The sequence below is a fragment of the Ovis canadensis genome, chromosome 14, assembly GCF_042477335.2.
Source record: "Ovis canadensis isolate MfBH-ARS-UI-01 breed Bighorn chromosome 14, ARS-UI_OviCan_v2, whole genome shotgun sequence".
NCBI classification, from domain to species: domain Eukaryota; kingdom Metazoa; phylum Chordata; class Mammalia; order Artiodactyla; family Bovidae; genus Ovis; species Ovis canadensis.
The window spans coordinates 78048919-78066104 of NC_091258.1; the positions used below are offsets into that span (position 1 = coordinate 78048919).

At 45.2% G+C, this 17186-nt stretch overlaps 2 protein-coding genes across 9 annotated transcripts in view; one reads left to right on the forward strand and one right to left on the reverse strand.

The window, feature by feature from the left end:
- The window catches only part of LOC138419347 (zinc finger protein 667), a 44846-nt gene extending 34149 nt beyond the window's left edge, over positions 1–10697 (forward strand). For 2 of the 3 annotated variants that reach the window (XR_011248948.1, XR_011248947.1), the window contains exons 6-8: positions 5526–5689; positions 9497–9719; positions 10366–10697. Coding sequence is in view for 1 of the 3 variants with exons in the window: in XM_069552121.1 (XP_069408222.1) it covers positions 5526–5578 (53 nt within the window). In the remaining 2 variants the exon portion in view is untranslated. Of the gene's footprint in view, positions 1–5525; positions 6006–9496; positions 9720–10365 lie in introns of those variants that run through there. The other variant, XM_069552121.1, reaches the window with a different exon arrangement.
- On the reverse strand, positions 672–15925 carry ZNF583 (zinc finger protein 583). 6 transcript variants are annotated; one of them, XM_069552130.1, is made up of 6 exons: positions 15357–15677; positions 14011–14190; positions 13763–13848; positions 8137–8263; positions 7836–7931; positions 672–2728 (listed from the first exon to the last, which is right to left on the reverse strand). In XM_069552130.1, exons 3-6 carry the CDS (start codon positions 13769–13771, stop codon positions 1269–1271), a joined length of 1692 nt encoding a protein of 563 aa, XP_069408231.1. In that variant the 5' UTR covers positions 13772–13848; positions 14011–14190; positions 15357–15677; the 3' UTR covers positions 672–1268. The 6 variants fall into 6 exon arrangements, with proteins under 6 accessions (XP_069408231.1, XP_069408230.1, XP_069408232.1 ...); XM_069552129.1 differs by lacking the exon at positions 14011–14190 and having other exon boundaries at positions 15357–15761; XM_069552131.1 differs by lacking the exons at positions 13763–13848; positions 14011–14190 and having other exon boundaries at positions 8147–8263; positions 15357–15925.
- Positions 15926–17186: the final 1261 nt, after the last annotated feature.

The window sequence follows — 17186 nt, forward strand, 5'->3', positions numbered from 1 at the left end:
AAAGCCTTCAGGAGTCAGGAAGTAATAAAGTGTAACAAGTCAGATGTAAGGCAACAGGTAGTGGTTTGAACTGTGGAAAAGTGGAAAACAAATGCCCATCTAAAGGTACTCATTTTAAATTTCACACAAATCAAACATGTTTATGAGTTTTGACCTATAGTTTTGATTTCTTTTCCCTCTGGTCTTGGAATTACAGCTTAGAACCTAACACCTTTTCTATTTAAATGACATGGATTTAACATGATTCATCTACCTAGAATTAGGAACGCTAAGTTAAATTTTGTTTTCTAATCTTCTTTGGTTATTGATCTTTTAAAGTTTTCTGTCTTTTGAGGACTATAGTGCCTTTGTTTAAATGTAAATGATGAATAAATCTCAGTAAATTTTACTTATTACAATTGATGTTGTAATAACATCTGGTTTCTTAAAACTGAATATATAATGAAGTTAGTTTTTCTTATCAACAAAATCATATTTCCATGTTTGTACTGAAACAGGAGCCATCATCTTAACTCTATCATCATGAACTCCAACATTAACTCTACTGTGTTGGATACCCTTTTCACTCAGCTTCAGAACAAGGGCTGCTCTTTTACTCAAAAATCTTTAGTCTCCTGGGTCTTGAGCTGTTTTGTTATTTCACCGATAATCACTGCTAAGATGATCAGGTCTTCTTTGTATACATAGTTACCTTTTTATTTTACATTAATGTTTATTGATTATGCTAGGCACTGTGCTGAGCAATTTACATGCATTATCTCATTTAATCCTCCCATTAACGTTTGAGGTAGTACCATTATTATTTCTATAATAGAAATAAAAAGACAAGATGCTTACAAGGAACAAAATGTTTCTCCAGAACTAGAGGGCTAGAAGATGGAACATTAAGAACTGGAACCCCGATCTAGTTGTTGCTGCAATATGAATTCTGAATTTTGATAAGTAGCCCAGGAATGAGACAGTCACAGGAAATGGGACTCTGAAATGTAAAGTGGAACAAGGTATTGGGGGGCAGGGGTCTTTTAGGCTATTTTGAGTGATGTGCACCTTGACCTAAGCCCTATAGGATGCCAGTGAACGGTTTTAATGAAGAAGTGATATGGTCAGACCCTTTAAATACAAGTTTGACTGCAGTATGGATTACTAACAGGAATACAGGGGGATGGGTTAGAAAGCCCTTCCCATAGTCTGTGTCAAATAGATTATCGTGTATTGGACAAACATTGATAGAATGGAAATGGATTAACGGAGTCAGATTCAAGGCATATTTAGGAGATAAAGCCTACAGGTCTTGGCAGCTGACTGGGCATAGAGGCTGAGGGGGAGGAAAGAGTCAAGAATGACTCCATAGTGTGGATTCTCTCATGATGAGCAAGGTGTGCTCGCTGCCTGAAAGATTTCCTGCAGTCCTTACATTCATAGGGTCTTTCTCCTGTATGAATTCTCTGATGTAGAGTTAGAGACCCACTGTAGCTAAAGGCTTTCCCACAAATGTTACATTCGTAAGGCTTCTCTCCAGTATGAATTCGCTGATGCTGAGCAAGGCCTGCATTCTGGCTAAACGTTTTCCTACATTCCTTACACATGTAAGGTTTCTCTCCGGTATGACTTCTCTGATGTTGTGCAAGTGACGAACTGTTGCTAAAGGCCTTCCCACATTCGATACACTCATAGGGTTTCTCTCCAGTGTGAACCCTCTGATGTTGATCAAGGTATGCGATCTGGCTGAAGGCTTTCCTACATACTTTACATTCGTAAGGTTTCTCTCCAGTATGAACCCTCTGGTGTTGAGCAAGGTGTGCATACTGGCTGAAGGTTTTCCTACATTCCTTACATTCATAGGGTCTCTCTCCTGTATGAATTCTCTGATGTACAATTAGGTATCCACGATGGCTAAAGGCTTTCGCACACACATGGCACACATAAGGTTTCTCTCCGGTGTGAATTCTCTGATGCTGAGCAAGAAATGAACCATTACTAAAGGCCTTTCCACACTCGATACATTCAAAAGGTCTCTCTCCAGTATGAACTCTCTGGTGTTGAGTCAGGTGTGCAATCTGGCTGAAGGCTTTTTTACACTCTTTACACTGATAAGGTTTCTCTCCAGTGTGAACTCTCTGGTGTTGAGCAAGGTGGGCATTCTGGCTGAAGGCTTTCCTGCATTCCTTACATTCATAGGGTTTCTCTCCAGTGTGGATTCTCTTATGTTGAGCTAGGTTTGCACTCTGACTGAAGGTTTTCCCACATTCGACACACGCGTAGGGCTTCTCTCCAGTATGAATTCTCTGATGAAGAGTGAGAGATGAGCTCTGGTTGAACACCTTCTCACATTCATTACATTTCAAGAGTTTCTTTTCTACATAGACTTTCTTACGTTTCATCTCGACAGGTTTTTTCCGGTAACTTCTCTTTTGTGGCTCATGCTTATTACGTTTCTGCTTTATATCAAAGATTGTATCCTGATGGAAAGTTTGCCAGGACTTAGTATATTCATTACTGTGATCCTCATTTAGGATTTCTCTGTGAGTGATGATCAGCTGACTAGCATGTACCTCCTGAGTTCCCAACTGGTTCTTAAACCAGTCCGTCCTTTTAGAGTCTCCTCTCCAACTGGAGCAGTTGAGGTTATAACTAAGATGGCTTCTTCCCATCATCATTACTTTGGATGATTCTTCATAAATAACTTGCTTTGATGGCAATTCCTTGTTTTTAAATGCATACTCCCAGTCTACAAGATATCAAGAAAACAAACATCTTTTGTATTTATGCATTAGGAAAGAACTTCTAAAACACAGACTGGTGAATGAACTACATGCATAAGTTCAAGGATGTAATAGCTGGTAAATGCAATCTAAGAGATTATAAGGCATGAAAATATAGGAAAATTCATTAAGAAAATACCTCATGCATAACTATTAAGGTAACCATCAGAAAATCACAATCATTATATATACATATTCATATTAATATAAGTCTGCAAACACCCTTCCTCTCTTGCCCTCAGGTTAGCCTGCATTCAAGGTAAGTTCGTTAGCTTTAAAAAAAAAAATTCATGTCAGTGAGGCTAAAAAAAAATCTATTAGATCCCCACATCCCGAAACACACGAAGTGTCACTAATTATCATGGAAGTGTTAGTCACTCAGTTGTGTCTCACTCTTTGCTACCCCAGGGACTGTAGCCCGCCAGGCTCCTCTGTCCGTGAGATTCTCCAGGCAAGAATACTGGAGTGGGTTGCCATTTACTTCTCCAGGGGATCTTCCCGACCCAGGGACTGAACCTGTGTCTCCTGCATTTTAGGTGGATTCTTTACTGTCTTGAGCCACCAGGGAACCCTATTAATTGCCACAGGCTGTATATAAAACTCTATGGTTAAACTTTAGCAGTCTGAAAGCAGTCTTCCTGAGTATCATTTTCTGTGTGATATGTTCCAACCAAGTGTAAATTTTTAGCTGATACTCAAGCTAAGATGCCTTCATATTGAAGTAAGTTTGTATCAAATTGTTGGTTTTATTAATCTGCCATAGGCCTTTATTTGCCTTATCTTTTCCATTCCTAAATCAAATCACCTGTTACTCTGTTCAAGACTTCCCAATGGTTTCTCACCTTATTTGTAGTAAAACCAGACTTCCTATTATGATTTACAAAAGCAATATAGCACAGAAACATAAACGTAAAATGGTACAAAATTATAGCAAATAAAATCCAGGAAAATATGAAAGCATAATCCTGACCAAGTGGATTCATCCCACGAATGCAAGGTTGGTTTCATATATGAAAATCAGTATAATTCACCACATTAACAGATTAAAGATGGAAATCATACGGTTGTTTCAATCAGTATAAAAGTATTTTGCTAAATTTAACATCTGTTTATTATGAAAATTGTCAGCAAAGTAGGAATAGAAAGGAACTTTCTCAAGCTGATAAAGGGCATCTAAGAAATATCTGTAACGACTTATTGGTGAAAGAGTGAATACATTTCCCTTTAAGATTGAGAACAGTGCAAGTATATTTGCTCTTAACCAATGCTATTCAACAGTACAAGAAATCCTAGGTATTTCCATAAGAAATAAAGTTGTATTTGCAGATAACAACTTTTCATGCCTTCCCTGGTAGCTCAGTTGGTAAAGAATCTGCCTGCAATGCAGGAGACCCTGAATTGATTCCTGGGTTGGGAAGATCTGTTGGAGAAGGGATAGCCTACCCACTCCAGTGTTCTTGGGCTTCCCCAGTTGCTCAGCTGGTAAAGAATCTGCCTGAAATGCAGGAGACCTGGATTCGATCCCTGGGTTGGGAAGATCCCCTGGAGAAGTGAACAGATACTCACTCCAGTATTCTGGCCTGGAGAATTCCATGGACTGTATAGTCCATGGGGTTGCAAAGAGTCGGACACGACTGATCACATATGCACACATTACTGGAAAAAACTTATATCTAAAGAATTATGTATCTTATATCCATAAAACTATATCTCCTTCTATATAGATATATAAATATAATACTTACAAGAAGCCACTACACTGGATATGACAAAACACTGCTAATAGAAAGTAAGACTGTAAAAAATGGCTAAATTTCAGGAATTGGAAAACAATGATATTAGGATGTCAATGATAAAACAATGATATTAGTTCCCTCTAAATTGATACATAGATTCAACACAATCCCAAACAAAACCCCAGCAGGATTCTTAGGTAGAAATGCTCAACTTCATTCTAGAATTTATATAGAAATGCAAATGATCTATTAAAATAGTCAAAGTAATTTTACAAATTCAACTGATGTCAAAATTTACTATAAAGCTACAGTAATCAGGACAGTCTGGTACTGGTGAAAGGACAGACATATATAGATCAATGGAAAAGAAGAGTTCAGAACTTAACCCATACATATATGGCCAACTGATTTTCAACCAAGATACCAAAAAGACAATATAATGGGGAAGGGAAAGTCTTTTAAAAAAGGGGCCAGAGCAACTGTGTGTCTGAAAAACAGCAGCAGACTCACACAGAGAACACACTGTGGTCGCCGGGGGGGGGGGGGGGGGGGGGGGTCAGGAGTTGAGACCAGCGGATGCAAACTGTCATACAGGATGGACAAACAAGGCCCCCCTGTAGAGCACAGGGGGCTACGTATGCGTAGACCTGAGTCATTCTGCTGTACAGCTGAAATTAACAAGCACTGTAAACAGCCTTACTTCAATAACATCATTAAGAAATAATAATGAACCTCAAACGGACAGTGAGGATATGGAGCACACCTGGAATGCTACTACAGTGCTGATGGGAATGAAAATACCATCTCCTTGGAAAACTAAAGTTACACATATTCCTGTCATATGACTCAGTTTTTCCACTTTTTTTCAAAGCTAGTATTAAAAAAAATTTTTTTTAATTGGCATATGATCGCTTCACTGTGTTGTGCTAGCTTCTGCTGTACAGCAAAGTACAACGACATGTGTACATATATCCCCTCCCTCTTGAGCTTTCTTCCCACAACCCCCACCCCATTTCTCCACTTTTAGATGTTTACCTAAGAGAAACGAAAATGTATGTCCATACAAAGTCCTGTACGTGACCACTTCATATCACCCCCACTGGAAACAACTCAAAGGTGCATCAGTATGCGAGCGGCAAAACAAAAATGTGGACCATCCGCACAGTAGACGGACACTCAGCAACAAAAGGGGTGAGTTAATCACACATGCAACACTGTGACTTTCAAAATAAATTCTGATGGTGAAGGGAACCCAACAGAATAGTATGATTCCATTTAGCTTAAAGGCAAACTAATCTAAAACGACAAAGGTTAGTTTGGAGCCAGAGTGGAGAAGAATGGACTGCAAAAAGGCACAAGCTATCTTCTGGGGGGATGGAAACATTTAGTGTCTTATTGCAGTGATGGTTTCATGGATGTATACAGCTGTCAGAACTCATCACACTGTAATTCACATAAATGCAATTTACTGTCTATAAAGTTAAGAAAAAGTACGGATGGAAACAAAGACTAAGTAAAGACAGACCTCAGTGACATAAAGTAAAACGCAAGTAACGAGCTCTTTACACTGAAAATACTCTAACTTGGAACCTACAGAATAGTTTTAAAATATGTTAGGTCATATAAAATCCTCAACTCGTTAGAAAATAAAATTAGTAGTAATTGCTATCCTGATCAAATATGATAAAACAATTTGATCAAAATACAGTAAAACCCGAAAACTTTCCGTTAAACAACTGTTATGTAAATGGGAATTAAAAGAAAAGTTGTCTAGGAAATAGAAATAAGAAAACCACTAAATATCAAATACAGCTGAAACTATATTAAGAGGAAATTAAAACCTCTAATAATTTCATTAGTGAATTAAGAGACAATGAAATAATAGTTTAAGCTTTTTTCAGTTTTTTAGCATGTTTCCAAAAAATGGAAACAAAGTAAGCCTAAGAAATAAATAGTAAAAAGAAAAACCAAAGATAGAGGATTAGAAAAGGGGAGAATGATGAAGCTATATTTTATATTTAACAGATATAGCCAGAAGCTGGAATTTAAAAATAAATAAGCAAAACTGATTAATGAGTAGCAACCTAACAACTAAAAAAATTAGCTATATAAAATAAGAAAATGGGATATTTTATACTACAGTTCAAAACAAAAAGAATTGTAAGCGATTATTACGGAGAAGGCAATGGCGCCTCACTCCAGTACTCTTGCCTGGAAAATCCCATGGATGGAGGAGCCTGGTGGGCTATAGTCCATGAGGTCGCTAAGAGTCAGACACGACTGAGCAACTTCCCTTTCACTTTTCACTTTCCTGCATTGGAGAAGGAAATGGCAACCCACTCCAGTGTTCTTGCCTGGAGAATCCCAGGGACGGGGGAGCCTGGTAGGAGGCTGGCTGTGGGGTCGCACAGAGTCGGACACGACTGAAGTGACTTAGCAGCAGCAGCAGCGATTATTATGCTCAGGTTCATGGAAATAAACCTGATAACCGTCTAGGAAAATTAAAATTTATATAATTTAACCCAAGGAGGAAGCTACTGGGAGGCCACTTTACCAGAGGACGCTGAGAAAGCTATCAAAGGTCTACTTCCCCACAGAGGCCCTGGCAGAGTTTTTCTTCCCAACTCTTAAGACTGCTGACCGCATTCCTTCCCACTAACATCTAATCAGACTGTCTTCCTAGCCTCCTTCCCCCCAGTGGTATGCACTTCTTCACTAGGATATCTTCCCATCAGGTAAGTCTCTTACTGTCCTAAGTCAAATTCATCTTTTCTTCTACAAACCTGTTCTTCCTTTTGACTTGTTTCTGTTAAATGCTATCACCTCCCAGTTACCCAGACTTGAAGAAAATACCACCAGAAGTATTTTTCCTGTGATGGTTTATAAACATCAGAATAATCCTAAAAATTTAATAGGATGATTTTCTCAAAGTAGAAACCTGAATCCTGGTAAGAGATTCCGTGAATAAATAAATGAATCAGTCCTTCAGTCTAAAAGGAATGAATGAGTGAAAAGGAAAAAAAAATGCATTGCTGCGTCTAGATGTTTGAACACAGGATTAGAGCAACTTGTGTAAAACTGAAAGGCAAGGACAAGGAGACGCTGTGACATTTGGATCCAGAGGACAGGAGGAGGTTATCTGACAGGACAGTGCTGTGTGAGGGAGTGAATCCGAGGAGAGTATAGTTTGGGAGCTCAGGCCAGAGACACCTCTGTCTCTTCCCAGGCCTGGAGCCCTTTGATGGTACCCAGGAAGCGTCAGTTAGGAGCTGGACTTTGCAGGCTAGGGAGCTTTTCCTGGCAGGGGCCTCTCCAGCCCTGGGTCTCACTCACTCACCAGGGCACGCTCCCCTCGGCTCCTCCTCCTCCACCATCCAGGGCGCCTTTCCTTGCTCCAGTAATGAGATCACATCTGGCTTAGAAACCGAAACTCCTGCTCACAAGAAATAAAAAGGGGAGTTAGCCAGGCCCATCAGTCAGATCAGGCTGCTTGGTCACTGGGAAGGGGAGAGAGCCGAGGCCGACTCTACAAAGCTACACTCATCTGGGGGAGCAGCGGGGAGGTGCAGCAGAGGCTCCCCAAAGGTGGCGCTGGAAAGCAGCCTCCGTGCGGATTCCGCCTTACAGGGAGACCTCACCCAGCGATACCAGGCTCCTGTAGTTGTCCAGCATCACCGTCCTGTACAGACTCCTCTGAGCAGGGTTCAGCCATTCCCACTCCTCTTGCGAGAAATTGACAGCCACGTCCCCAAATGTCACCAGATCCTGAAATGACACAAACACGGTCCTGCTCAACCAGTGTTCTTACCCTCACATGAGCACAGTTTAAAAAGTTAAACTGCCTGTGTTCTCAGACAGAAATTCTGCATACAGGGAACTTCCCTGTCAGGATCCTGGGGTCTGAGCAACACGACTTCTCTGTGCTTAGTCTTGATATTCTGTCATGGAAAGTACACAATTTCAGAGACTCTGTACTGACGGAGAAAAGATAGACGTGAAAGCTGGCAAGAGCAGAACACTGTAAACAATCAGATGTGAAATAACTCAGTACTCACTACATGCTAGAGCATTTCTCAGTGTGGAAAATCAGGACAGACTGCTGCTGCAGTCGTGTCCGACTCTGTGCGACCCCAGAGACGGCAGCCCACCAGGCTCCCCCGTCCCTGGGAGTCTCCAGGCAAGAACACTGGAGTGGGTTGCCATTTCCTTCTCCAGGGCATGAAAGTGAAAAGTGAAAGGGAAGTCGCTTAGTCGTGTCCCACTCTTCGCAACGCCATGGACTGATGCGTACCAGGCTCCTCCATCCATGGGATTTCCCAGGCAAGAGTACTGGAGTGGGGTGCCATTGCCTTCTAGAGCAGTGAAAAAAGGCCTCAAGGAGGAGGCAGAAACATGAGTTATGCTCAATTTTTATGTGCATTTTCCCAAATTATGCAATTGAATGATCAATGTTCCAGCTATATCAATTAGGTATATATAAAAATATATTTGATGCTCACTGTATTGGTACTCTAAAATTACATACAAATAAAAGCAGTAAAGAAGTTTTATGGTGATTTTGCAAAAATATAACTTAAATGTATGCCATTACAGAGGTCAGGAACAACAGAAGATTACATAACAGCTCTTGGTAACATTACTAAGTTTCAGAGACAGTTGTTAACTTACCATAAGCCCTAAGAGACAGAGTAACAGTAATTTTAACCACTATTATGTTAAATAGGGAACATTTCAAATGTGATAATGCAGTGCGTCACAAAACACCTACAGCTCTCACTAGAGAAACACACCCAGTTGTGCACACCTAGTGAACAAGAGTTTCTGAAATGTTACCACATAGCTCTCAAATACCATGGTTAAATTAAGGATCTTTTTAACATGAAATGAGACCTAGTCTGCTTCCCCCAAATTAAGAAAATACGGATTCTTCCTAATGTGGTTAAGTCTGCTCCAGACTTAATTTTTTTTTGGCTGTATGATCTGGTATGTGCTTCACAGGTTTGGCACATCACAGAGCAAAACCTACCCTTAAGCTGAGCTGACACGCAGCTGCCCTCAACGGCACACACCCAAACAGCTGAGCCGACCTGTCAGATACTGAAATCCTTCCACGCTGGCTGGTGAACAGCGGCTGCAGGGAGCCCCGCTGGCAGCCATCCTCCCCACAGTCCAGTAGGGAGGGGACCGCCCGCCCTGCATCAGCGTCCACGACCCCATCGGGGTAAGTTCTGGATGTGTCCTGGCCATAGGGGTTGTCAAATAGGAATGTCACTCCTATTAACGTGCCTCCTGACAGAGTAGTAATACCCTTACTGAAGATGCATTTAAGCCTATCAGTGATGCTCCACAGAAACATTTTTAATGGGAAGAAACAAAAATGAGTCAGTATATGAATAACTGTCTGAGCAATGGACAAAAACGTTAAGGAAGCTACAAGTGACGTGAAAGGACTCCGTGAAACATCAGTTACGCTTGTCAGCTCCTATCTTACGTGCTCCCATCTCAGAAACAACGTAATAAAGGGGAACCTGGGCAGTGAGTGAGAGCGCCAAGGAAAGGAACACGGGTTGGGTTTAAAAGATGAAACTTGTGCTAGATAGGGCTGGGCACCATCAATCATAAATTCTATTAAAACTCAACCACTTCAACACACTCTTTAAAACTGTGTGCAAAAAGAGGTGTTCCACACACCATGTTTTCTGTAGTAGAGGCCAGGCAGGTTTTGCCAGGTAAACTTCTTACTTTTTTTTACTTGCACACATAAACAAATGGATCATCTGGGTTTTGATGATCCGGTTGACATTTTCCTCTTAGCCAATGAGATCTGAATACTTTCCAAATGTCTTTATTTTGATTCTATAAAACAGGAATCTTAGACCATGTTGTCACCTTCTTAAAGAAGCTCAGGAAATAATGTCTGGAGAGAGCCCTCAGGATGGCACAGTAGCAAGACATGAAGCCCATCTTCTCCCACAAACACGAAAGTGACGGGATGCTCCCAGCAGCGAGAGAAGAGCAGAGAGTTAATTGCAAGGACACCCCCACGCGGCTCTCAGGTGACTTCTCTGCAGAAACACTGCAGGACGGAAGGGACTGGAAAGATATGTTCAAAGACTTGAAAGGGAAAAACTTGCAGCCTAGGCTACTCTTATTGTAAGATTATTTAGAACAGAAAAACAAATTTTTAAAAGAAAGAAAATAGTGCCTGGTATTTCTACCTATAGTGATTTTTTTCCTCTTTCTAAGTTAAAAACTCAGAAGTCCTAACCCCCAACATCTACCTACCTCCTATAAGCAGTCAAAATGCACAGTTAGTATGTATCTGTTCAGGTTCCCTTACACAGACATATCTATGATTACATATTCATTTACTGATGACATCACTCTTGGTAGATGCATATTATTGTCAATACATAATGTAAATCAGCCATATCTGATTTACTAACCCCTTGATTCTTTTCAATTATGTTAGTCTTAATTTTTCACTATGATGTTACAAAGATCTCTAGTTATTGTCTTAAAATATATTCCTAAAAGTTCCTCTCTCCATTAAGACTAGGATTTCCCAACTTACTTAACATCAGAAACAAGTTTAAATTACACTATTCTGGCCTAGTCAGAAAAGGACGTAATGAAAAAAAAAAAAATCAGGTTGGGACTGAAGTTTTGACCTGTAGTCAAAGAAATGAAAGTTTTTCAGGTAGGAGGAAAATGGAATGAAATGAAAAATAAGGAACACGGAAGCACTGTAGCACAGGAAGAAATTCAGAGCCCCGAGACAAGAACTAAGTGTAACTGCTGCTGCTGCTGCTGCTGCTGCGTCGCTTCAGTTGTGTCTGACTCTGTGCGACCCCATGGACGGCAGCCCACCAGGCTCCCCCGTCCCTGGGATTCTCCAGGCCAGGGCACTGGAGCGGGCGCCATCACCGCTCTACTACTTGGTCGCTCTGCTGCTCATGATAGAGCGCTGGTTGAGGTGCTGCTTGTTGAGAAAGTGGCAGAAGTACCAACTGTAGAAGGGAGATCACAGACGAAGAGAGATGATCGTCACAGTAAGAAGCAGTGGACACAGATCATCCTAGAGCGGCCACTAAAAGAGCAATGGCCTGGCTGTGAGAACAGAGAAAAAATACAACACAGACTGTTTCACAAGAGGCTTCCCAGGTGGCCAGTACAGGAGACACGAGATCAATCCCTGGGTCGGGAAGATCCCCCGGAGGAGGGCAAGGCAACCCGCTCCAGTACTCTTGCCTGGAGAATCCCAGGGACGGGGGAGCCTGGTAGGCTGCCACAGTCTTGCTGCTGCTCCTGCTAAGTCGCTTCAGTCGTGTCTGACTGTGCGACCCCATAGACGGCCTCCCACTAGGCTCCTCTGTCCCTGGGATTCTCCAGGCAAGAACACTGGAGTGGGCTGCCATTCCCTTCTCCCGGGCTACAGTCCATGGGGTCACAAAGAGCCAGACACAACTGAGTGACTAACTTTCACTTTTGTGTAAGATAAAGATAAGAATCTTAAAAATGAGCTGAGGTTTGAACAACAGTCTACGTAAAGTGGGAGAGCTAGCCAGCCACCCTCTACGGGAGGAGAGTTACGGATGAGGACGGAGCACATGCAAACGTGCAGGAACAGGAGCCTGGAACGCTCGAGGGACAGCAGGCCGACCAGTGAGACTGGACAGACAGCAGTGAAGACGGGAGGAGACGAGGGCTGAGCGCCGGGAGCTGGGCCGTGTGGGACCTGAGAGGCAAGGGAAGGGCGCGGGGCCTCATTCCGTGGAGAAGTGCCGGGCTCCAGGACCCGAGCACTCGGCCCCCGGGAGCCCTTCACTGTCCTGCCACCCTTCTCTCAGCAGCTGGTGCTGACCCTCAGCAGTACAGCCTGCTGCCTCTGACAGTCACGAACGGTGATGTCTGCACACCACTCCTTCTTGGCCTCTTTCTCCTCATTTGGAAAACAGTGTCTCAAAACCAGTTACTCATAATTTTATTCCTGGCTTTATCATTTTATGAGCCTAGAAGTCTGGTGTCTAAATAGACTAGCTCCTGGCCACATGTGGTTATTTAAATCAATATTTAAAAATTAGTCCTTCAGTCACACTAGTCCATACACGTGGCTCCACAGCCCCACGTGCTAGCTGCTGCGGTGCTGGGCAGTGCAGACCCAGCGTCTCTGCCGCCAGTTGCTCGGCGATGCTCTGCATGATAGAAACCAAAGGTGTAGCAGTCTGTCGTTTTTATATTTAATCTACAGAATGTCTTTAGCCTCAAAGAATGAGGAAGAAAAAAAGTTCAAGTGAACGTCCAGTCCTTCTCCTCCGATTTAAAATATTACACTATCATATAATAAACTAGTAGACAGCAAATTCCACGAAGACAGTGTCTGTTTAACCACAGTGTTGCCAGCATTTAATATACAGTACGTCTTTAATAACTATATGTTCAGTGAGTGAGTAAGTATTTTCCCTTTGTACTTGTATTTGTTTCTGGACGTTATGTGCTGATCTTATTTCTCTGACTCCCATTCTATGTTATTTACTGATTTTGTTATTATAGATGTAAGCAGCCACTTTTTAACGTATATTCAATATTCCCTCCTACCAGTCTCCTTTTTCAAAAAATGTCCTCCAGTTTTCTATATTAACTGTACTAATCTTCACTGAATGACGCAGAATATTCGGTGTGTGGCCTGATGCTAACTCAGGATATCTCATTACTCCCGTGGAGTACTACTCGTTAATGCTCACCCAGTGCCTGAAAAAAACTCCTGCCCTAGCTGACCCACTCTTTAATGCTCAAGACACAGCAAATCCCACTCCTCAAAGCCACAGCTGAGGCTTCCCCAGCAGGCCCTGCCTACTCTCAAACTCAGCTCTGTGGAGAAGCTCAAAACTGCTGATCACATCTTAGCACCCACTTTGACCTCAATGAATCAAGTCCCTCCAGCGAAGATTTTCATATTCCACCAAGGAGTGTATTTGGCCTCTTAAGACCTCCCAACTGAACACCTCACCCACAGCAAGTGCTAAACTGTTTCCTGAATAGAAGATGAAAATTCTGGCTGGGGGCGGGGAAGGAAGCTCACTGTGCTTTGGGGGTGGGGGGCGGGGTAATCTCCTTTCACTAGATTGGAGAACATGAGGACCAGGTCACTGAATGACTGGAACTTCAGTAGAGTGGGGAATTTCAGAAGAAAAGCAAAATGTCCATGTAAAATCTGAAAAAAAAACACAAGGCATTTAGATAAGAGAAGAAATATTACCTTACCTCGGACATGGCTTTAAGAAATTTTGACAGCTCTTCTGCCCTCCTCCTTCCGGCTCCTCTCTGAGCAGTGTTCAGAGAAAACACAGCTGGAGAGGGAGGAAGAAAACATAAAATGCCAGGCCTGCCCCAAGCTCTCAGCACCGTCAGCTGAGCAAGCCTCCTTCCTTCTCGCTGCCCTTCTCCCCACCACAGAAGTGAGTAAGAGGCGTCACTCAGCTGGCCTTTGCTGTCTAAATTTTTTCACCTACCTGCTTTAAGTACAGTCGAGTCACAGTGTTACATTAGTTTCAAGTGTTCAACATAGTGACTCAGTGTCTTTAGAGATCATACTCCACTCAAGGGTTTCCCAGGTGGTTCCAGTGGTAAAGAACCCGCCTAACAATGCAGGAGACATAGGAGACACTTTGATCCCTGGGTCAGGAAGATCCCTGGAGGAGGAAATGGCAACCCACTTCAGTATTCTTGCCTGGAGAGTCCCACAGACAGAGGAGCCTGCTGGGCTACAGTCCATGGGGTCCCAAAGAGTCGGACTCGACTGAAGCGATTTAGCACGCTCATATTCCATTTAAATCTCCCACGTGCTTTAGATCTCAATATGCAACATAAACTCTCTGTGCATAAGATAGCTCCTCGTTTATAAGAATAGCAGCACCCTTCAGAGCGGCACTGCCAAGTAAGGGGTATGTCCCCCTTCACAGTAAGGGTATTCATCAGCGAAATTATCCAAGGCTTCACGCTCAAGCAGTTGAGCCCACCTGGGATCCAGATCTGCCGCCTCAGTCTCTTCACTGGAGGATGACATTGAAATGTGTCCCCACCCTTTCTACAAAGATGAGATAAAAAGCTACAAAGTGAATGCTTCAGAGAAGCATCTTTACACAGGGTAGCCCGCACAGGGGTCGTGTGGTCTGGAGGACCCTGGACCAAAGAGGACTCGCTGCTTCTGGTCCTGGCTTATAAAACACACCGGAAAACCATTCGCTCAACTTTTCTAAGAAACTTCCTCGGGGTTGGGGGGAGTGTGCAGGTGCAGGGACGTGCAGAAACAGCCACCGCAACTCCCTAAGTTACGAGTCACTGTCCACGAACTCCCCTGCCTTGGCGAGTACAGCGGCAGTGGAAGGACCTCCGGGGCCGGAGGTCAAGGCCGGCGCTCAGGGCTCTGCCCGCCGGGCCCGAGGCCGGCTTCGCCCCAGCTCTCTCCCCTCCGTGAACTCCCTCTCCCCCTCCATCTCGCGTCTGCCCCACTACACGGAGCCCCCGGTCCCGGCGCGCGCGCACACACGCCCCGGCGCCCCTCGCGCTGGCGGCTCCCCGGGCGCAGCCTGCGGGTGCACGGTTGCGATGCTGTCTCCGCGTCCTCACACTCTCTTCACACACGGCCGCGCGCACTCCCACGCGCAAGGTCACGCACACAGGGGCGCTGTCACGCGTTGTCACACACGGCCAGACCCGGCTCACACGCCGTGACACGCTCGCTCTGCCCGCACACAGGCACGCACACCCTGACCCCGGCTCCCACCCGCCCGGACGCCCTCGGCCGCCCGCCCGCCGGCAGGCCTGCCCGCCCACGCGCCCCGCGCCCCCGCCTCACCTCTCCTCGCTCGGCGGCCGGGCGGCCCGCGGCCGGGGCGGGGACTCGATCTCGCCGCGAGCGGCGGCCTCACAAAGGGGCCGCGGCGCCCGGGCGGGCAGCCGGCGCCGGCCGCGGGGGCCGCCGGGAGCTGGAGTCCGGCGCCGGGCCCGAGGCGGCGCGGGGCATGCCGGGACCGCCGGGCCCGGGCGCCGCGGCCGCCGGCCTCGTCCGCTGGCGTTGTCTCTGCCGCGCGCTCGCAGCCCCGGCCTTCCGTCCCAGAGCCGGCCCGGCCCGGCCCAGCCCTCAGGCCGGCGGACCCATCGCCCCGCCGCCGAGTCCGCCCAGACCTGGAGGGCCGGCGTGAACTGCGCAGGCGCCCCTCGCTCGCATCGCCTAGGCGTCCAGAAGCGCTGGCCGCGCGCGGCGGCGGGGCTGTGGGGCGCACGCGCAGTGTGTCCGTGCGGGCGCCGCAGGTGGGGCTCCGGGCCGGCGCTGGGGGAACGCCGACGGCGGGGCTGGGTGTGCGGACCACGGAGCGCGCCGGGGCGCGGGGCTCTTCCTGGGTCCCCGCCGTCCTCCCGATCCCTTCATTTGCCACTTACTGAGGGGCTACTGGGTGCCAAGCAGGGCTTCCCACATGGCTCAGTGGTAAAGAATCCGCCTGCCAATGCGGAAGACCTGGGTTCCACCCCTGGGTCCGGAAGATCTCCTGGAGGAGGACGTGGCAACCCACTCCAGTGTTGTTCCCTGCAGAATCCCATGGACAGAGGAGCCTGGCGGGCTAGAGTCTGGCAGGACTGAGCGACCAAGGACAGCACAGGTCGCCGAGCACTGTTGCAGGCGCTGGGGCTGCAACTAGGAACGTGCCAAAATCCCCATCCGCGGAGCTGAGGTTCCAGTGTGGGAGAAATTTCACAGGAAAAAAAAAAAAAAAGATACCGATAAATACTGGGAACTGATACACGTTATAAAGAAAAGCAGAGCACAAGGCCATTCTTTCAGTACTTTGTTCTTTTACACCCTCTTGTTCCTATTCAGCGTGTCTGAAAATGTTTAATAAACTCCTAGCTCTCGTCCTCACAGTCATGCCTCACCTTTTCTGAAATTGCGTTATAGGATGTGGAGCTTCCGAGTAACTTCTCATCAAAGGAACCAGTGACAAAACGCTGGAAATGTTTATATGGAGGAAATGTAAAAAATGCAAATGTTATACTTACAAAGATGTTCAGTTCAGTCGCTCAGTCGTGTCCGACTCTGCGACCCCATGAATCGCAGCACGCCAGGCCTCCCTGTCCACCACCAACTCCCAGAGTTCACTCAGATTCACGTCCATCAAGTCAGTGATGCCATCCAGCCATCTCATCCTCTGTCGTCCCCTTCTCCTGCCCCCAATCCGTCCCAGCATCAGAGTCTTTGCCAATGAGTCAACTCTTTGCCTGAGGTAGCCAAAGTACTGGAGTTTCAGCTTTAGCATCATTCCTTCCAAAGAAATCCCAGGGCTGATCTTCAGAATGAATTGGTTGCATCTCCTTGCAGTCCAAGGGACTCTCAAGAGTCTTCTCCAACACCACAGTTCAAAAGCATCAATTCTTCAGCACTCAGCCTTCTTCACAGTCCAACTCTCACATCCATACATGACCACAGGAAAACACTGTATACAGTAATAACATCTTGAATATAAACAACACGGTTAAAAGTAGAGAAATAAATACATGTGTTTGAAATTATACAACTTATAAAACTACTTGTGTGATACTGAAGCAACCTATATTTCTGGGGTTCTGTTTTTGTTAAAGGGGGAATTAATCTGTTACAACTACATTAAGATTGTACTATTGGGAAGCTGTT